Source organism: Physella acuta, unplaced genomic scaffold, assembly GCF_028476545.2.
Source record: "Physella acuta isolate Inbredline_101_S28 unplaced genomic scaffold, ASM2847654v3 ptg001528l, whole genome shotgun sequence".
NCBI classification, from domain to species: Eukaryota; Metazoa; Mollusca; class Gastropoda; family Physidae; genus Physella; species Physella acuta.
In genome coordinates this window covers 242,830-265,245 of record NW_026733043.1, presented here as the reverse complement: position 1 = coordinate 265,245, position 22,416 = coordinate 242,830, and the positions used below count along the sequence as shown (strand labels likewise).

General features: G+C 34.0%; 2 protein-coding genes across 2 annotated transcripts; one reads left to right on the top strand and one right to left on the bottom strand.

Moving 5' to 3' along the window:
* Positions 1-5,211: 5,211 nt before the first annotated feature.
* LOC131928645 (FMRFamide receptor-like) lies at positions 5,212-6,255 on the bottom strand. Its single transcript, XM_059284720.1, has one exon. It carries the CDS (start codon positions 6,253-6,255, stop codon positions 5,212-5,214), a length of 1,044 nt encoding a protein of 347 aa, XP_059140703.1.
* Positions 6,256-7,071: 816 nt separating this feature from the next.
* Positions 7,072-11,733, top strand: LOC131928619 (uncharacterized). The gene is made up of 4 exons (XM_059284690.1): positions 7,072-7,133; positions 9,518-9,694; positions 10,396-10,489; positions 11,585-11,733. Exons 1-4 carry the CDS (start codon positions 7,124-7,126, stop codon positions 11,685-11,687), a joined length of 384 nt encoding a protein of 127 aa, XP_059140673.1. The 5' UTR covers positions 7,072-7,123; the 3' UTR covers positions 11,688-11,733.
* The last annotated feature ends 10,683 nt before the right edge of the window (positions 11,734-22,416 follow it).

Sequence of the window (22,416 nt, the reverse complement as noted above, 5' to 3'; positions counted from 1 at the left end):
TTAAGAAATGTAAGGTTTAGATTATTCCACTAACATTCAACACAATTAAAATTAGGCTGTAAATTTGGAAAAGAAACTACGTTTATTTATATCACGTCTATTATTGTCTGGTTCTACTAAATGAAACTAGCTTAACTTCGCCCGTTGGGTATACTTGCAAGTTTCACTCAGCAAAATATACCTCACTTAATTATTTAAACTGTGCACGAATCAAATCAACTTTCGCATCAAACAACCGCCCTCAAGCAGTGAATTTTTTATCAGGTCAGGTCGTTAACCGCAACATTTGACTACAAAATTACACTGACGCGTATTTGACGCTGTAAATAGACCCAATTTATACATTTAAATGTAAATTAACAAACTCTAGACTAGAAGTTTTACTAAATCAATACGAGACTGGATAGTACGGTTGGAAAAATCTCCCCAGACATTACATAATCTTTTTCTAAAACTTGTTTTTACTTAAAAAATAAATGTATAAATGTATCAATGCGATGTAACTTTTAAACGAACAACAAGTCTTTAGGTCGATTATCGTAGGTAAATAAATAAAAATGCGGTAGAAAACTGTTTTCATTGATTTATGTTTGCTAGAAAACATTTTAAACATACCTAAGACGTCAGATGAAGAAACAAAAAACAAAACTATCAATATTTTGTAATTTGCATGAACATAATAACATATGCTCTGTAATTCTAATAAGATGTTTATGTTGAATTTAGTTGGACTGTAAAAATCGTTTTTATTTTATTTATACTTTTTAAAAAATACACAAGAAGATGAAGTAAACAATGAATAATGCTAGACATGGTTTCTTGATATTAACATAGTTCCATACGAATGCTTGGATAACATTTTAGATTATTTTTAGTGATGGTCTTGTATCTAGTCTTTACATTTCAGAGACATTTTTCAATTGGGTGTTATTTGATGGATACATGGATAATAAAAATATATTTATGGATATACGGATAGGTGAAAGAACAGTTTAAAGCACAGACTTTTTATGCGATATCTTATTTTTACTGTCGTTTGATTCCATTTTGTTTAACACAGGAGTAAATTAAAATTTGTGTGAACTTTCTTCGCCAATGTGTCACTCATTTTTCGATAGTTTGGTGGATTTCATCAGTTTTAAAAAGTTTTAAAAGTATTGCTAAAATCTAGGCGGATGATTATGGTTATAAAATGTATGTTGTTTATGCCTGTTAAGTTCACAGTGGTGAAGATATTTAAATAAATATTGACGCCGAATTACTGAAAAAAAGGTTGTTAAAATTTTGTTTTTATTTAACTTAGTTTCTCTGCCTGACATGTTAAGTGCTTAGTTCTTAATGCCTTTGTCCATCATGGTCTGAAACGCAAACATTTCGGCCTATTCTAATAGAACCCTTCATTTCAAAATTGGTACTTTGGTCAAGATCCGATTACAAGGCAATATGTCATCAAGTTTGATATAATTGGATAGTTAATTAATTTTTTAGAAGTTTTAGTATTTCCTATATATTTTTTGTGCTTTTTTGGTGTGCAGTTATTTTTACTCATGCAATTATACTTATTAAGTATTTTAACTATTGAAAAAAAAAACGTTTTAGTAACAAGCTTTACATAATTATGCACTAAAAAGTAGAAAATAAATTACCATCATGAAATATATAATAGTGCATCACTATTTAAATAACAAAAAAGAAAGCGTGGATCACTTTATTATTTATTTAAAACCTTTACTAAAATTTAAGAAGCAACCCACAATTTTGTTTATAGTTTTGAAGAGAATACTTTAATTTGATATTTATTTAAAGAAGTGTAAATCTATAATTAATCATTAGTAGAGATCGTTAAGTTGGATGTGTAAATGATATATTAACTAATAAAATATACCGACATGCCACAAGCTAATGTAGCTGCAAGTTTTTTTTTTTTTGTAAAATCTTTAGATGAGTTAAATGTGATAAATGATAATTAAATTTTAGGTAAATATAATATGAAATGATATCATACATAATAAAAATATTTCCTGACAAATTGTCAGTTACAGTTTGCTTCGACTGAATGTCAGACTGAGTATATTATCTTGACAAAATTTCAAAATTCTTGAGATACAATATTTTCAATAAAATATGTCGAAGTGTAGCACAAAAGAACTCATTAACAAAATGTCAGATAAAATATCTTATAAGGAAAAAAAATCAGAATATTTGACAAGAAATAGGCCTATTTTGTTAAAAAAATATTGAAATGTAATATATATCTCAGACCAATAGTATCATGTAAAATAATTCAGATAAGATTTAAAATACCAAACGTGTATGTATACAATGTTTCCTTAAACTTCAAGCTATAATATAAATGCCTTTAATTTCATGAATTTTAATAACGTCTTTTAATTACAAAAACAAACGACAAATACTTGAATGTTTTCACAAACTTCGAACTCATGGTTAGGTAAATGATAAAGTTATACGATGCCCCCAGCTGATACAGAAATTCATTGACCGCATCTTTCAGAGTTCGAAACCAGGCCGACTCGTCCACCGTTATCGCGTAGAAATCCAGCACGGCCGTGGGGACACACATCACCAGGTACAGCACACACAGCGTCAGCAACATTTTGATGACCCTGGCTTCTCTCGTCTGCCTGGACGCCATTCTCCCATGGAGGAACTGGTTTCGTCTGGTAATCAATGTGGCGCCAATTATAACGGAACAGGAGAAAATGATAATCGGGGGCACGACTGTACATAGGTTGTTGAAGAAGATGTAGTTGTATGTTATAACGTTAAAGAACGACTGCAGACACTGGTCTTGTATGGTAATAACAGACAGCGTACCGTTGTGGAAAGGTATTTCTATAATAATATAGCAGTAGAAGTTGGGAGAGAGAACTGCGAGGCTGAACACGTACAAAGTAACCGATAATATTTTGACACGTTTTGTAGTGAAGACCCTGTTCACGTGAAAGGGAAAACACACGGCCACGCATCTCTCCACGGAGATGGCCGTCACGTGCCAGATACTGGCGCTCAAAAACACAAACCTGAATATCAGGATGTAAACATTCAACACGGAAGTGACGTTGTTTGATTTGATCCCCATCGTCCATCGCGAGATTAAGTTGATTGGATGGGAGATCTGTGTCAGGCAGAAGAAGAAATCCGACACGGACAGTGAGAACAGGAGGATGGTAGATGTTTCTTTCAATCCCTGGTGGTAGAGTACGGTGATGTTGATGATGTTACCCACAATACCCAGCAGGATGAACAGTGGGATGAGGATCAGATTAAACATCAGGTCTGTGTATACGTCGACATCGCCGTAGGATACCAAGTAGTCGTCGTCTACTGGCAGAATGTCCACTGTTGAGTTCCTTGCCATTTTTAAGTGGGTTTTTTTAAAAACTGAACTCGGATATACAAAAGTTTAGTTGTAGTTGGGTTTTACAAAATTATTGACACGAGCCACCTTTACAACAACATTTGATTTTTCTTTTAAAGGGTAAACTACAATATCATTTATTAAGTATGTGTTAATTCCCAACTTAAATAAAGAAACAGTGTTGGTCTTAACTTTTTATTAAAAGTAGGTTTTAATCTAACATCTGTTTTAAAAATATAGATACCAAAATTGACCGAAAGCCACTTTATTAATGTTATTGAGTATATTTTAGTTGTCTTTTTTCTTCACGTAAGCACTGAAAATACTGTTAGATAAAAATAATTATAAATTATAACTATAGATATGTATATATGTATATGTATGTAAACATAGATCTGTATACACATACTTAAGTGAAAAGCTTTTCAGTACGATGAATACGTGAACAGTAGTTTTGTTATACACTGGTTGGTTCATCACTTATATGCAGCATATAGGCGCATACTCAGCGCACATATACACCTACAACACTACACTGTATTGTCGCTGCTCACAGAAGCTTGATGAAGACTGAACAATGAATAAGATGTCTACTACTTCACAATGAAGCACATGAACTGTTATCTAATGCATTCAGTTCATCACTGCTCTAAGTTTTTTTATAGCCCCGGGTAACATCACGTCATGAGTTTGAGTTGTTTCAAAATCCATTTTCATCCTCCATCTTTGTTATCTTTAACTAGAAAATCCTCCATTATGTTTTTAACAAAACAAAACGAACTTTCGCATCTGGGTTGACTATACATGAAAACGAACATTTTAAAATGCTATCTTTTGAGTTGAGTTCAAGATGTTTAAGTTCAGTGTAAGCTAATAGATAAAAAATTATCTTACGACATAGATTAAGGCATAGCCCGTAACCTTTAACCCCAGACAACAGAGAAATGAAGTGTATTCCATTAGCTGCCAGCAAGTGCAGCAGGCGTTTACCGAAGTCGATCACAGACGTTAAACACTGAGGTATAAAAAAAGTATTTTTAAAATCGTTTACTGTGTACTTGTGTTCATTCTCATAAACCCTGTTTTGACTTTGGTTGCTTAAAATAAATAATCGAATGGATTTAGTGAAATATGTTTTTTTAATATGTTTTTAAGATTTGGGTATATGATTGTATGAGGTTTTTTTGTGTTATGTATTTTTTTATTATCTTAATCCTTTTATCTCTAACACCATTTTTATTCAAATAAACATAACTGATTAATCTATCTACAATACTGGATCAATCATGGCAGAAGAAAATTATTACAATTTAAAAAACTATGATGTCATTTATCCAATGTGTTTTCAAATTAAGCATAGTATTCTAAAACTTTATATTTTATAGAATTCTAACATGCGAGTTGTCTACCGCTTCATTAAAAACATAGTTGAGCTGATTAAATACATTCACTGGCCTCTTTGCTGGTAAAACTTTAAAAAAACAGACTAGGTTAAGTTCACTTGTTTCTGTGAATGGACAATGTGATCAGTTGTATGCCATATATATATATATATATATATATATATATATATATATATATATATATATATATATATATATATATATATATATATATATATATATATATATATATATATGCATTTATATATATTCAATGCATTTTTAGCTACCCAACTTCATAAGCATTTGATTTTAATTAAATATTTGTTATTATTTTCATTTCCTGACTAAACACAAATAAACAGATTCATAAAAAAACGAAAAAGGATGTTAGGTCTTATGAACATAGTGAAGAACGTCTTTGTGTTTAGTAAACACGTCGTAAATATTTCACTTCGGAGAAATGGCAGAGGGTCCCTTCATCAAAGCAAGCAAAATATGCCTAAATTTCTTATTGAAAACGATATATACAAGAAAATCACTGGAACTGTTGATGCAGCCTATGATGTTGAGAAGCTGGTAGAGAATCTTGGAGAGGTTTGTGGGGGCCTCGTCTGTTAGAGAGTATGACGCGTACTGCGGTATGAACATTGGGACTGACGTCACGGCGGACGTGACGACATAGAGAAAACACACGGCTAGAAGGGTCTTCGTCGTCCGACTGCTGGCTTTAGAGTTGGACGTCATAGCCTTACGTTTGTGGGTTACCGATTTTAATTTTAAGGAAATGGCAACGCAGCCAGTGGCGGTGAAAATTGGTGGGATGATTGAACTGGTGTAGATAAACAAATTCTCTACTGCTACGACTGCTTCGGGGTTTTCTTCAAATGTTTGAGAGTTAACAATACGATAGGAGGTTGTGTTTGTCTGTGGGGTGATGACGTACTTCAGTTCTAGCCAGAAGCTTGAATAAACGAAAATGGAGATCCAGTACACTGCTACTATCACAACAACAATCCACGTTCTGCTTGATGTTATGATACGGTGAAAAGACATTGGACAAAACACAGCGAACAGGCGCTCAAGTGTGATCAGCATGGGTAAAGATAACGCCATCAAACCAAAGGAGTAGTCGAAGAATGTGAAGACGCTGAAGAAAACAAACAAAACCCGCGCCTCACTTTCCGAAACTCCAACGAACTGATGGTCTTGAACGGCTTCGTATAAAATTTTCGGCACGCTGTTGAAAGCGATGAGGTAGACGGTGTTGGTGATGGCGAGGTTGATGAGGAGAATGTTGGAGGATTTGTGTACCCCGTGTTTGACCAGCACGGGTATGCTGACCATGTTGCCAAGGACGCCGAACGCTGAGATGGCGGGGGTGATGAGATACATGAGGATTCTCATGGTGAGCTGACCCACCTCATCGCTGATGATCTCCCCTGAATCGATCTCCGTATATATTATAGACGTATTACCTAATGGTACAGACATGTTACTAAAACTCTATTTTAAAACTGTATAACTGATGTGAATAAAACAAAATTAAATACGATAAGATGTACTTTCAAGTTGTCGGGGCATTACAAAGAGGAGATATTAAAACAATAACTGATTTCTGTCACATTTATTTGATTTGCTCCCTTATTCGCAATGCAGTGTCGAATACAAGATATATCTTAGTCAATAAGGAGCTAATTGTAGTTATTCATATATAATGCAGTAATTAAGATACAACCTGTCACCAACTTAATCTGCAGTTAATTATTGATTACAAAATATATGCATACATTAAGAATAACATTCCAAGTTAATATTGATTCCCATAATTTGTTAACTTCGATGAAATAAATGTGTTTGAACTACATTCTGTGAAATATTTAATACCCGATGATTATTAGCGACGTGTTTCTTAGCTTCATACATTGTTAATTAAAAATGAGGGAAATTAGTTTTTAAAATCTAATTACATCCATCCAGGAAGTCACCAGATCATTTTTAATTACATAATTAAACAAACAGTATGTTGTCTATATCACGTACAAAATGTAAATATAATCGGTAATTTTATGCCAATTTATATTTCATTAATTAAACATGTCTTAGCGTACATTAATTACTGCTTAATTATCGTAACCCCAGGTAACCCAACACGACACTAAGACTAATTGTAGCTTAGCTATGAGATCGTGTTTGTGCTTATTAAAATAATAAGGAACTGACATCTTATCGATCAATTTAATGTATCGATTTAAGGCACCTTAAAAATGTACTTTGTTTTCTCGTGTCATACTGCAAGTCAATGTCATGGCACAAAGCCACGTTTATTGATCTATATTAGGGGGTGACTAATGGTAGACGTATGATGTTCTGTGAGTTTGATATTTTTATGATATATCGCTGGAAATAAAACAATAGGCTTGAAAAGCTGGTTCCAAATGATTGTTGTCTGAAAGCATATTTTTTTCAACCGAAATTGTATATTTTAAAACATTTGTGAAATGAGTAGGCCAACACAATGACTTCCGGTTTTGCAAGGCAAGACATATTTAAACAAATAATTACTAGTAATCTAATAGTAATTTAGCTAACATTTTTCTTTTTAATTTGGATTCGTGGAGTCAGGGTGTTAAGTTGTGGTGATAGGGATGTTATATTATTTAATATAAATAAACTACTAGGCTATGCACCATTGACCACTATTGTGTATTTTATTATGGAAAACAATTTGTTTTGACTTTCATTGTTTTACTTTCCCTTGCCACTCCGGTTAACTTCAAAGAAGGGTTGAGAATATTTTTTTAAAATATTTGAATTGATAAAATAATTCAAACGGCTTTTCAACGGCTTATATTCTAATACAAGAATATGAAAATGAGTGTAATCCACGGTTCCCCAATCCCAAAAAGATTTAACTCTTAAAAATTAGCCATAATTGTATCACTTGCCATATGTTTTTAAAGATTAAAAAAAAACTAGTACGATTACATAAACTTTTCAAGCCTATTATAAATGTATGAATCCTCTCATATTCTACTATAACAACAAAAACACAAACAAACCTGCTCCCATGAAACATTCTCGCTCTTACATTTACTCACTGGTGTTAACGAGACACTGGGATTTCAAGACTAACAGACACAACTGATGCATCGCGTAATGTAACGTTCCGCAACAGTTGTTTTGTTTTATATTTTAAGTATAACACGCATAGGGTAGCAGATAATGACGCTAGGAATTTGCCATGGAGGGTGGTGATAAAAAATAGTGTTCCATATCTATACATCCATCAATTTATATATATATATATATATATATATATATATATATATATATATATATATATATATATATATATATATATATATATATTCTAGCACAGTGAGCAAATATCATCTAACCCATTTGTACTCATATCTGCCACTACTCCATCAATTAATCGTCTCCGTCATTATCTACCTTCAGCCCGAAAAAATACATCCACGTCACAATTATTTCAAAGCTAATGATTGAAACACTGAGTAACAACTACCATGTATTAAAATACTTTATTGTTAATTTCTCATTGTAAAGGTGAATAATTACTTGCACAAATAGGCCCATAGTAAGGAAAGCAGTTATGTCTAGAGCGATGACTAGGAAAATTCGAAAGTTAAAATGTAAATGTAAACAGATGGAATAGATTAGAATAAAGCACTTTTAAAAATAATATTTGAATGTCTATTCAAGGCTGTGACGACAGCTGTCTAGCACTCGCTTTCACGGCTACAGTGTTAGCTCCTCTCATAGCTTTAGTGTTGGCTGTCTCCTCTCACAGCTATAGTGTTGGCTGTCTCCTCTCACAGCTATAGTGTAGTCTGTCTCCTCTCACTGCTATAGTGTTAGCTGTCTCCTCTCACTGCTATAGTGTTAGCTGTCTCCTCTCACAGCTATAGTACTGGCTGTCTCCTCTCACGGCTATTTTGTTGGCTGTCTCCTCTCACAGCTATAGTGTTAGCTGTCTCCTCTCACGGCTATTTTGTTGGCTGTCTCCTCTCACAGCTATAGTGTTGACTGTCGCCTCTCACAGCTATAGTGTTGGCTGTCTCCTCTCACGGCTATTTTGTTGGCTGTCTCCTCTCACAGCTATTTTGTTGGCTGTCTCCTCTCACAGCTATAATACTGACTGTCTCCTCTCATAGCTATAGTGCTGGCTGTCTCTTCTCACAGCTATAGTGCTTTGATGTTCATCTCACCGCTATAGTGCTGACTGTCCATCTTACAGCTATACTAATGTTTCTATCCATGCTGTTGAGTTGTCTCTGTCACAGATATAGTGCTAGCTGTTCTTCTCACAGTTACAGTCCTTGCTGTCTCTCTCACTGTTATAGTTTTGACTGTCCTTTTCGCAGCTATAGTGCTGGCCTTTTCTGTCAGTCTTATAGCTATTGTGTTGACTGTGCATCTCACAGCCATAATGCTGGTTGTCCCTCTCACAGCCATAGTGCTGACTGCCTTCACATCAATGGACAAACGCCCACACATTTAAACTCTATTATATCAAGACTGCCACGATAAAGTGACACCTGTTCTTCGTCATCTTTAAAAATAAACTCAAGTTGGTAAATAATAATTTTATTAAAATTACCATCACCTGCATGGAGTTTGAAAAGAATTTTTAAAATTCTCTATTATCTGGATATTTTTGCACTTTTTGTTTGTGATTCAAAACGTTAATGTTTCATAGAATTTAAATAATGCAATTTGATATTACCAGATGTTGTAGAACGCCATTTTCCGTATATAACTGGTGTTTACTTGGACTGGACACCAGAGTTTGTGCCAGCTAACAGGTACAAGTATTTTATCAACATGAAAACTCTAGTTCTTGTCTGTCTTCTGTCCGTTGTCTGGGTCACACTGACCGTGGCCCAAAAGGTGACCTACGTTATGGGTAAGTTTTTGGTGTAGTCAAATGTAGGAGTTTGTTTTCAAATCTTAGTTGTTTAATGTATTGTTTATAGATTTGGTTGTAACGCTTAACTGATTTTTTGTATATATTATTGAAATCGTTTGGACGTAAATAAAACTAATGGAACGACAGTTTATTTACGTATTAGACGAACATCTTTTTACTGACATATATTATTTTGTATTAAACGTTGAACACTTTGAAAATTAGTTTTTTTTGTGAGAAGTGATATTTGTTATATACTAAATATGACATTTTAAAAATATTTATAGTAAAAAGAAATACGTAAATACCTCTTATTTAGTCCTGGTAGATGAAAATGTTTAGCTTCTTAAGAATCAAGCTGGATCTCAATGTTAATAAAATTCATTAATAAACAAATTCTAAATTGTTATTTTTTTTAATTAAAAAAAAACAAACAAGAAAAGGACTGTATCTTTAATTCACGTATCAACGCTGGGACTTTGGCTTTAGCCATTGAAAATAAAATGTACCAAGTCCTCAGCAAATCTCACCATACAACATACAATGTTCAAATAAGACAAAACATTGATCTTTATTTACTAATAGATGTATTGCTTATAAACATGTAAAAAAAACCTAAATAAAAAGACTACTGAATATTTTATCCGTCTGAAATTCCCACTTCGCCTAAAATTTAAAATTTGTTGCGACCATGACAGGTCCGTGTCCTAATGGAGGAAAAATGGGGAGCGTGTGGTACCAGCCGGGCTGTAGGAAATGTCAGTGTATCCGAGATGGCTACAACTGCTACAGGTAAGTTAGCCCCAACATTTAGTCTTACAGGTAGGTGAACCCAAAATTTAGTCTTACAGGTAAGTTAGCCCAACTGCTAATTTTACAGGTAAGTTAGCCCAACATCTAGTCTTACAGGTAAGTTAGCCCAACTGCTAATTTTACAGGTAAGTTAGCCCAAAATTTAGTCTTACAGGTAAGTTAGCCCAACTTCTAGTCTTACAGGTAAGTTAGCCCAACATCTAGTCTTACAGGGAAGTTAGCCCACCCTCTAATCTTACAGGTAAGTTAGCTAAACTTCTAGTCTTACATATGTAAGTTAGTCAACCTTTTAGTCTTACAGGTAAGTTAGTCAACCTTTTAGTCTTACAGGTAAGTTAGTCAACCTTTTAGTCTTACAGGTAAGTTAGTCAACCTTTTAGTCTTACAGGTAAGTTAGTCAACCTTTTAGTCTTACAGGTAAGTTAGTCAACCTTTTAGTCTTACAGGTATGTTAGCCCACCTTCTAATCTAACAGGTAACTTTGCTAAACTTCTAGTCTTACAGGTAAGTGATTCAACCTTTTAGTCTTACAGGTAAGTTAGTCAACCTTTTAGTCTTACAGGTAAGTTAGTCAACCTTTTAGTCTTACAGGTATGTTAGCCCACCTTCTAATCTAACAGGTAACTTTGCTAAACTTCTAGTCTTACAGGTAAGTTAGTCAACCTTCTAATCTTACAGGTAAGTTAGTCAACCTTTTAGTCATACAGCAAGTTAGCCTATATGATAGTCTTAGCCATAGATTAGCCCATATTTAAATGTCGCATGTAAGTTAGCCTATCTTCTTATCTTAGATGTTAAGTTAGTCCATATTCAAGTTTATACACATCCTAATATATGATGCAGACAAAGTTCTGATTCTTTTTTCTCAGAGGTTACAATTCTGATTTTTTTAGTATCCATTTTGATAATTCTTTAGCATAAATATATAGGCCCTATATAAATAAATAAATTAAAAAAATTATATATATATATATATATATATATATATATATATATATATATATATATATATATATATATATATTTAAACAATTGTATTCAAATTTGTTTTCAATAATACTTTAACCCGTATAGTTGCCAACCGCCTACTTACCCTGCAACTTGTACTGTGACATACGACAACAAGGGCTACTACCCTGACTGCTGTCAGCCAACAGTGAAGTGTCCCACGGGTTGAGGAACCTGACATGTGATCAACACACCAAATAAAGAAGTCAAGCTGAGATGTGTTTTTGTTTCTATTATTTTTATAATATCTGTCTGAACATAGTTGATAACTGTGACAGGTGTAGCTGTCTAGTAAAATATCCTCATAAATACAATTTAGATAAATTAATAGGCTGTGTTTTTCACGCAGTTTCTGGAATTAATTACTGTATTGGGGGGGGGGGGGGGGGGGCATTGCTGGAAGAAAAAGCAAAAAAATATTTATAAAAAAACGATTTACTTAAACAAGTGTACGACCCCCCCCCCCCCGCTACCCCTTTGAAATTTAAGTGTCCCTCGGAAGTTTAAAGTTGCCCCCTTCATCCATCCAGTGACGCATTTTAACGATTGACGATGAGTGAGTCATCTGCTACTCACCTAGAATTCAGATGCATGTTTTCGAGGAAACAAATGTTGAATTACATATTTTTAACTACGCAACATATTGTCACGGCATGTTTTGTTGAATATCTATCAACTTCATTCTATAATTACATTTTTTAGCAACATGAACATGTTTGTATATTTTAACACGTTTTTCTTAACTCAGCTTCGCGTTTGTGGATTTGTTTGTTTGTTGTTAAAATTGACATCGAATATTAGCCCACTTCTGATTGCTCTAGAGATCTGAAATTTGGCATACACGCTACTTTCGCCTAACAATTTCAGATGCAATCATAAAAACTAGCAATTAGTGACCGTAATTAGCTTAATTTAATTACGCCCCAAGGACCATAAAATTGAGGACATGATTTCTAAAGATACCGACAAGACTTGAGGCCTATTGACACAGTTACTTCGGCCCCAATCGATGTGAGCGCGCTGGCCGTGATCGTATAGTGGTTAGTACTTCGCGTTGTGGCCGCGACAACCCAGGTTCGAATCCTGGTCGCTCAAGATTTTTAGTCCGTGTATTTATAAACACTTTTTAAAAAACCACGTTTTTTATGTGTAGCAACGGACTAAAAAGGAGAACGGACACGGTAACACATTGTTAACGGTGACACGGTTGGTAGGCTGGGCATGCTAAAATACACATAAACACGTTTTTCCTTAACTCAGCTTCGCGTTTATTTGTTTGTTTATGGGAGATTTGATCACGTGATTCGTGAGTAGATCTCCACGCCAGCAACGTAAATTACACCCTTTCTCTGTTTAAAGCGTATCGGTCGCTCAAGATTTTTTTAGTCCGTGTATTTAAAAACACTTAGTCAAGTCATACTTAATCAAGTGATTAGATAAAGTAGAAAATAAACTATATAAAAAACTTTTTAAAAACCACGTTTTTCATGTGTAGCAACGGACTAAAAAGGAGAAAATAAAATACTTAAAAAAAACTTTTTAAAAAAACCACGTTTTTCTTGTGGACTAAAAAGTAGAAAATAAATTTTCATACATTTGATGACAAAAAACGTGGGTCGGGCAGATGGGTCGGGAAATTTGATGGTGAACGTACCCACGTTTTTTGTCATCAAATGTATGAAAATTTATTTTCTACTTTTTAGTCCACAAGAAAAACGTGGTTTTTTTAAAAAGTTTTTTTTAAGTATTTTATTATTCAAACTTGTTGAGGTTATAAAGAAGATCTTACTTAATTTGTGTCTTTAACAAACCATCAAAAAGAAACTAAAAAAATAAACAACATAAAAGTAATAAAATAATTATAATCTATATATATATATATAATTCTCTTCTGGGAGACGCTAGAAAACAAGCTGTAAATGCGCTCCCTACCATCCCCGCCCCTATATGGTCTTAGTGAGCTGTGGTTCACGCTATGTTTACCGTCGTGGAGTCGGGTTTAGTGACGGCTATTAGGGGCAGATAATTTAGTTTGAAACGATTTAAAACGTTGGGGGGGGGGGGGGGGGGGAGGAAGGGGGGGGGGTTATGGTCCTTAACGAGCTACTTATAGTGTTTTAAAGAAATATTTTCAGTGTTATGATTTACTGAAAAGTAGAAAAAACAACAACTAAATAGCGGCGTATGTTATGCCGCGGGCCGGCTCGCAATTAAAAAAAAAACATAAATCATATAATGGTAAAAACAAAATTGGGTAAAATGTAAACATGTAATTTCGGATGTTTAAATTTACAATGTGCCAGTTCTTAAAGCCCCGTTAATTAACTTACATAATGTAAGGGAAAAAAGATCTTTTAATTTACAATGAATCTCTCTCGAAAGTCGTGTGTATCCACATTTTGTGCTGCATATATTTTATGAGAAACACAACACATCATACGACAAACACGTATTACACATGCAAATAATTAGCACGATGACCTCTCATCCGGCCCGCGGAGATCTTATGGTCGACGGAAAAAACGTTTGTTGGTGATGGCTGAGGAACTTTGTCCAGAAAAATAAAAGACAAGCCTGGAAGAAACTGGCCCCCAAACTGAAATTTGATAGTTAATGCGGCCCTCGGACTGAAAAGTTTGGAGACCCCTGAAGTAGGGCCACTAGAATATTTTAAATCGTCAACACTATGAAAAAACGTACTGATGTATACCAAAGTACATAAGTGTCGAGGACGTTTCAAACTTGCGATTATCTTCGTTGTAACTAGTGGTGTTTCTATTGCGCTATCAGTAAAGTATCAGATAATTTTTATAATTTAAACATTTAGCTTTAGTTTGTTAACTTTTATTTGCCATCTTTAGCAACTTTTTTTTTTGCTTCGAGTGATAGGCGTATATCAGACAGCAATTATTGTGAAAATAATGTACGAAAATAAATTTAAAACAGGGATATGGTGAGTCGACACAACTTATCGTTGATGATCTCCCTTGAATCAATCTCCGTATATATTATAGACGTATTACCTAATAATACAGACATGTTACTAAAATTATGTATCGAAACTGTATAACTGATGTGAATAAAACAAAATTAAATACGATAAGATATACTTTTCAAGGTTTCGGCGCATTAAAAGGGAGATAAAAAAACACAAACTTATTTCTGTCATATTTATTTGATTCGCTCCCTTATTTAAAAAATGTATAGTCGAATACAAGTTATATTATCCTTGTCAATGAAGCGCTAATTATAGTTATGCAAATATAATGCAGTAATTAAGATACAACCTGTCACCAACTTAATATTGATTACAAAGTATATGCATGCGTTAAGAATAACATTCCAAGTTAATATTAATTGCCATTATTTGTAACCTCTGATGAAATAAATGTGTTTGAACTACATTTTGTGAAATAGTTAATACCCGATGATTATTAGCGACGTGTTTCTTAGCTTCCTACATTGTTAATTAAAACTAAAGGAAATAAGTTTTTAAAATCTAATTACATCCATCCAGGAAGTCACCAGATCATTTTTTACTTTCTCGTATATACGAAGTATAGAGAAAGTCTTGTAATCGTGCAAAAAAAAAATCGAGATTTTTACAAATCTCGACGTTTTACACCTCACTGATACGGAAAAACATAATTTTGCAATCTTGTCCGTATGTCTGTCTGTCTGTCTGTCTGTCTGTCTGTCCGTGTGTAAACACGATAACTTGAGTACCGTTACAGCTAGGTTGATCAAATTTCATATATAAGTATTTTATCAAAATCGTAGATCCGTATCATCTTTTGAGCGATTTCCGATAACCGGAAGTGGTACTTTTCCTACTTTGACTTTTTCAAAAGCCTATAACTTGAGTACTATTTCAGATAGATAAATGAAATTTCACATGTAAGTAAAAGATCTAAATCTCTACTTTCTGATAAATTTTGAGTAATTTCCGTTGACTGGAAGTAGTACTTTACGCTACTTCCGATTTCTCAAAAAACTAATGTAAATTTTAAAAGTACTAATAATATTGCGCACTATTATGCGCTTTTTTATTTGGCGTTCACTTGGTGTGCAATTAATTTGTCTACGAGATTTTATTCTATTTTTAAAACTTTAAGTATTTAAAATGGATTAAAAATCATGTCTATAGCCCGAGTTCCCATCCCCTGTTATTTTTAGTTAATAGATTTCCAATAAACAAATTGAAAAGCATTTATTTCTCTTAATTATTTTTTTGAAACACATAATAAAGAATGTCAAAGTATAGAAATAAAATGTATTTAAAACTAATAATATAAAAACGAAAAAACATTTAAAAAACATAACGCGAGAAGCCATTTCACATACAAAGCTTTCATGCTTCATATTCTTTTGATCGACTTGCGATTAGGTAGCTTTAAAGCAGACATAGACACAGACTTTTAAAAACAGACTAATTAGCGGTCACACAAATAATGTGTTGTTGTAACTTAAAAAAAAAACAACTAAGAAGTTTAAAACTCGAACAAGCCCGAAATAAGTAACCTATTCTATGTTCGTATTTTGTTTAATATACATATATATATATATATATATATATATATATATATATATATATATATATATATATATATATATATATATATATATATATATATATATATATATTAGTTTTCTTTTTCGCAGAAATATTCTCGGGAGTATTCTCATCTACTCCCTAAAGTTTCATGGCACTCGGATGAACCGCATCCGAGTTTTATTTTTTATATACCGTGTATAGAGAAAAAAATCGCCCCCCCCCCCCCCCCCCCCGGGGCGCCGCCCTTGCAATATTAATTTTTTTTTTGCAGAACCCTACCATCTCCGCAAAGTTTCATGGTACACGGATGAATGGTGTGAAACCAAAATAGACTTTTATTTTTATAAACCGTATATAGAGAAAAATCGCAAATCGCAGCCTCCCGTGGCGTCGCCCTTGCGAAATTAAAAAAGGATTTTTTTTTATACAGAACCCTTCCTGAATTGTTCTAATCAACTCCCCCAAAGTCTCATGGCTATCGGATGAACGATGAAAACCAAAATCGACTTTTATTTTTATATACCATATATAGAGAAAAAACAAATTGCGCCCTCTTGTGGCGCCGCCTTTGCGAAATTAAAAATGATTTCTTAACAGAACCCTTCCCTGGAGTGTTCTAATCAACTCCCCAAAGTTTGATGTCGATCGGATGAACGCCGTGAAACCGCTATCGACTTTTATTTTTATATACCGTATATAGAGAGGAAACAAATCGCGCCCTGCTGGGGCGCCACCTCTGCAAATTTAAAAATGTTTTTAACGCAGAAACCTCCCCAGGAATATTCGCAACAACTTCCCAAAGTTTCATGGCAATCGTGTGAACGGTGTCACCGCAATTCACTTTTATTATATTTATATACCGTATATAGAGAAAAATCGCACCCTCCCGTGGCGCCGCCCTTGCGAAATTAAAAATTATTTTTTTACAGAATCCTTCCCTAGAGCGGTATAATGAACTCCCCAAAGTCTCATGGCTATCGGATGAACGATGCCAAACCAAAATCGACTTTTATTTTTATATACCGTATATAGAAAAAATACAAATCGCCACCCCTGCGAATTTGAAATATTTTTTTCGCAGAAACCTCCCCAGGAATATTCTCAACAACTTCCCAAAGTTTCACGGCGATGTGATGAGCGGTGTAGTAATGCATAAAGAACAGACACACACACACACACACACACACACACACACACACACACACACACACACACACACACACACACACAAACACACACACACAAACATACATTGCTTTATATATATATATATATATATATATATATATATATATATATATATATATATATATATATATATATATATATATATATTCTAGCACAGTGAGCAAATATCATCTAACCCATTTGTACTCATATCTGCCACTACTTCATCAATCAATCGTCTCCATCGTTATCTACCCTCTGCCCGAAAAAACACATCCACGTCACAATAATTTCAAGGCTAATGATATGAAAGGCTCAGTCACAACCATGTTTTCAAGCAATTTCATGTTAATCCCTCTTTATAAAAGTGAATAATTAGTTTCCTAAATACGGCCATAAAAAGGAAAGCAGTCACGTATAGAGCGATGCCTTTGATAATTCGAAAGTTAAATTGGAAATGTAAGCTGATGTAATAGGTTACGGAATAAAGCGCTTTTAAAAGTATTATATAAATGTCTATCCAAGGCTGTGATGCCAGCTGTTGGTCTGGTAAGTAGGTCAATAAACAGTTCTATGGCTCATGCAGGTTTTATTGAGCCGTAGAACTGGTTGGTGACCTACTTATCAGCCCTATAGAGCTGGCTATCTCCATCTCACAGCTATAGTGCTGTCTCTCCCAGCTATAGTGCTAATTGTCGCTCTCTCAGCAACAGTGCTGTCTGTCCATCTCGCAGCTATAGTGTTATCTGTCTCCTCTCACATCTATAGTGTTGGCTGTCTCCTCTCACAGCTATAGTATAGTCTCCTCTCACAGCTATAGTGTTGGCTGTCTCCTCTCACAGCTATAGTACTGGCTGTCTCCTCTCACAGCTATAGTGTTGGCTGTCTCCTCTCACAGCTATAGTGTTGGCTGTCTCCTCTCACAGCTATAGTACTGGCTGTCTCCTCTCACAGCTAAAGTGTAGTCTGTCTCCTCTCACAGCTATAGTGTTGGTTGTCTCCTCTCACAGCTATAGTGTTGGCTGTCTCCTCTCACAGCTATAGTGTTGGCTGTCTCCTCTCACAGCTATAGTGTTGGCTGTCTCCTCTCACAGCTATAGTGTTGGCTGTCTCCTCTCACAGCTATAGTGTTGGCTGTCTCCTCTCACAGCTATAGTGTTTGATGTTCATCTCACAGCTTTAGTGATGGCTGTCCATCTCACAGCTTTAGTGATGGCTGTCCATCTCACAGCTTTAGTGATGACTGTCCATCTCACAGCTATACTGATGTCTCTATCCTAGCTATAGTTCTGTCTCTGTCGCAGCTATAGTGCTGGCCTTTTCACAGCTATTGTGTTGGCTGTGTCTCTCACAGCTATAGTGCTGACTGCGCATCTTACAGCTATACTGATTTTTCTATCCCAGCTATTGTGTTGTCTCTGTAGAAGATATAGTGCTAGCTGTTCTTCTCCCAGTTACAGTCCTTGCTGTCTCTCTCACTGCTATAGTTTTGACTGTCATTCTCAAAACTATAGTGCCGGCCTTTTCACAACTATAGTTTTGGCTGTCAGTCTTATAGCTATTGTGTTGACTGTGCATCTCCAGCTATAATGCTGGTTGTCCCTCTCACAGCTATAGTGCTGACTGCCTCCACAGCTCACCCCACACACCCTTCACGTCCAATGGACAAACGCCCACACACTCTGTTATATCAAGTATGCCACGATAAAGTGATGCCTGTTCTTCGTCATTTTTAAAAATAAACTCAAGTTTTAAAATTATAATTTTATTAAAATTACCCTCACCTGCATGGAGTTTCAAAAGAATTTTTAAAATGCTCTATTAGGCTGGATATTTTTGCACTTTTTGTTTGTGATTCAAAACGTTAATGTTTCATAGAATTTAAATAATGCAATTTGATATTACCAGATGTTGTAGAACGCCATTTTCCGTATATAACTGGTGTTTACTTGGACTGGACACCAGAGTTTGTGCCAGCTAACAGATTCAAGTATTTTATCAACATGAAAACTCTAGTTCTCGTCTGTCTTCTGTCCATTGTCTGCGTCACACTGACCGTGGCCCAAAAGGTGACCTACGTCCAAGGTAAGTTTTTTGTGTAGTCAGATGTAGGAGTTTGTTTTCAAATCTTAGTTGTTTAATGTATTGTTTATAGATTTGGTTGTAACGCTTAACTGACTTTTTGTACATATTATTGAAATCGTTTTGACGTAAATAAAACTAATGGAACAACTGTTTATTTACGTATTAGACGAACATCTTTTTACTGACATATATTATTTTGTATTAAACGTTGAACACTTTGAAAATTTGTTTTTTTTTGTGAGAAGTGATATTTGTTATATACTAAATATGACATTTTTAAAATATTTATAGTAAAAAAGAAATACGAAAAGACCTCTTATATATTACTGATAGATGAAAATGTTTAGCTTCTTAAGAATCAAGCTGGATCTCAATGTTAATAAAATTCATTAATAAACAAATTCTCAATTTGAAATGTATTACAAAATTGTTTTTTTTTATTAAAAAAAAACAAACAAAAAAAGTACTGTATCTTTAATTCAAGTATCAACGCTGGGACTTTGGCTTTAGCCATTGAAAATAAAATGTACCAAGTCCTCAGCAAATTTCACCATACAACATACAATGTTCAAATAAGACAAAACATTGATCTTTATTTACTAATAGATGTATTGCTTATAAACATGTAAAAAAAAACCTAAATAAAAAGACTACTGAATATTTTATCCGTCTGAAATTCCCACTTGGCCTAAAATTTGATTTTGTTGCGACCATGACAGGTCCGTGTCCTAATGGAGGAAAAATGGGGAGCGTGTGGTACCAGCCGGGCTGTAGGAAATGTCAGTGTATCCGAGATGGCTACAACTGCTACAGGTAAGTTAGCCCAACATCTAGCCTTATAGGTAAGTTAGCCCACCCTCTAATCTTACAGGTAACTTTGCTAAACTTCTAGTCTTACAGGTAAGTTAGTCCAACTTGTAGTCTTACATACGTAAGTTAGTCAACCTTTTAGTCTTACAGGTAAGTTAGCCCCAACATCTAGTCTTACAGGTAAGCTTGTCAACCTTTTAGTATTACAGGTAAGTTAGTCAACCTTTTAGTATTACAGGTAAGTTAGTCAACCTTTTAGTCTTACATGTATGTTAGCCCACCTTATAATCTTACTGGTAACTTTGCTAAACTTCTAGTCTTACAGGTAAGTTATTCTAATTTCTAGTCTTACAGGTAAGTTAGTCAACCTTTTAGTCTTACAGGTATGTTAGCCCACCTTCTAATCTTTTAGATAACTTTGCTAAACTTCTAGTCTTACTGGTAAGTTAGTCAACCTTTTAGTCTTACAGGTAAGTTAGTCCAACTTCTAGTCTTACAGGTAAGTTAGTCCAACTTCTAGTCTTACAGGTAAGTTAGTCAACCTTTTAGTTTTACAGGTAAGTTAGTAGAACTTCTAGTCTTACAGGTAAGTTAGTCAACCTTTTAGTCTTACATGTAAGTTAGTCAACCTTTTAGTCTTACATGTAAGTTAGTCAACCTTTTAGTCTTACAGGTAAGTTAATCAACCTTTTAGTCTTACAGGTAAGTTAGTCCAACTTCTAGTCTTACATGTAAGTTAGTCCAACTTCTAGTCTTACAGGTAAGTTAGTCAACCTTTAGTCTTACAGGTAAGTTAGTCCAACATCTAGTCTTACAGGTACGTTAGTCCAACTTCTTCGTATTACAGGTAAATTTGCCAAACTTCTAGACTTACAGGTAAGTTAGCCCCAACATTTAGTCTTACAGGTAGGTTAGTCAACCTTTTAGTATTACAGGTAAGTTAGTTAACCTTTTAGTCCTACAGGTATCTTAGCCCACCTTATAATCTTACTGGTAACTTTGCTAAACTTCTAGTCTTACAGGTAAGTTGCCAAACTTCTAGACTTACAGGTAAGTTAGCCCCAAAATCTAGTCTTACAGGTAAGTTAGTCAACATTTTAGTCTTACAGGTAAGTTAGTCCAACATCTAATCTTACAGGTAAGTTAGTCCAACTTCTAGTCTTACAGGTAAGTTAGTCCAACTTCTAGTCTTACAGGTGAGTTTGCCAAACTTCTAGACTTACAGGTAAGTTAGTTAACCTTTTAGTCTTACAGGTAAGTTAGTCAACCTTTTAGTCTTACAGGTATGTTAGCCCACCTTCTAATATTACAGATAACTTTTCTTAACTTCTAGTCTTACAGGTAAGTTAGTCTAACTTATAGTCTTACAGGTAAGTTAGTCAACCTTTTAGTCTTACAGGTAAGTTAGTCAACCTTTTAGTCTTACAGGTAAGTTAGTCAAACTTTTAGTCTTACATGTATATTAGCTCACCTTCTAATCTTACAGGTAACTTTGCTCAACTTCTAGTCTTACAGGTAAGTTAGTCAACCTTCTAATCTTACAGGTAAGTTAGTCAACCTTTTAGTCTTACAGGTAAGTTAGCCTATATGATAGTCTTAGCCATAGGTTAGCCCATATTTAAATGTCGCATGTAAGTTAGCCTATCTTCTTATGTTAGATGTTAAGTTAGTCCATATTCAATTTTATACACATTCTAATATATGATGCAGACAAAGTTCTGTTTCTTTTTTCTCAGAGGTTACAATTCTGATTTTTTTAGTATCCATTTTTATAAATCTTTAGCATAAATATACAGGCCCTATATAAATATAAATAAATAAATAAATAAATAATATATATATGTATATATATATATATATATATATATATATATATATATATATATATATATATATATATATATATATATATATATATATATATATATATATATATATATATATATATATATATATGTATATATATATATATATATATATATATATATATATATATATATATATATATATATATATATATATATGTATATATATATATATATATTTATATATATATATATAGACAGAGAGAGAGAGACAATTGTATTGGAATTTGTTTTCAATAATACTTTAACCTCTATAGTTGCCAACCGCCTACTTACCCTGCAACTTGCACTGTGACATACGACAACAAGGGCTACTACCCTGACTGCTGTCAGCCAACGGTGAAGTGTCCCACGGGTTGAGGAACCTGACATGTGATCAACACACCAAATAAAGAAGTCAAGCTGAGATGTGTTTT

Bases quoted from the DNA above. Each gene is read 5' to 3' on its own strand.
- LOC131928645 (XM_059284720.1), bottom strand. From the start codon at position 6,255: ATGTCTGTACCATTAGGTAATACGTCTATAATATATACGGAGATCGAT.
- LOC131928619 (XM_059284690.1), top strand. The intron at 9,695-10,395 runs GTAAGTTTTTGG...CGACCATGACAG, and splicing joins AAAGGTGACCTACGTTATGG to GTCCGTGTCCTAATGGAGGA. The intron at 10,490-11,584 runs GTAAGTTAGCCC...TAACCCGTATAG, and splicing joins GATGGCTACAACTGCTACAG to TTGCCAACCGCCTACTTACC.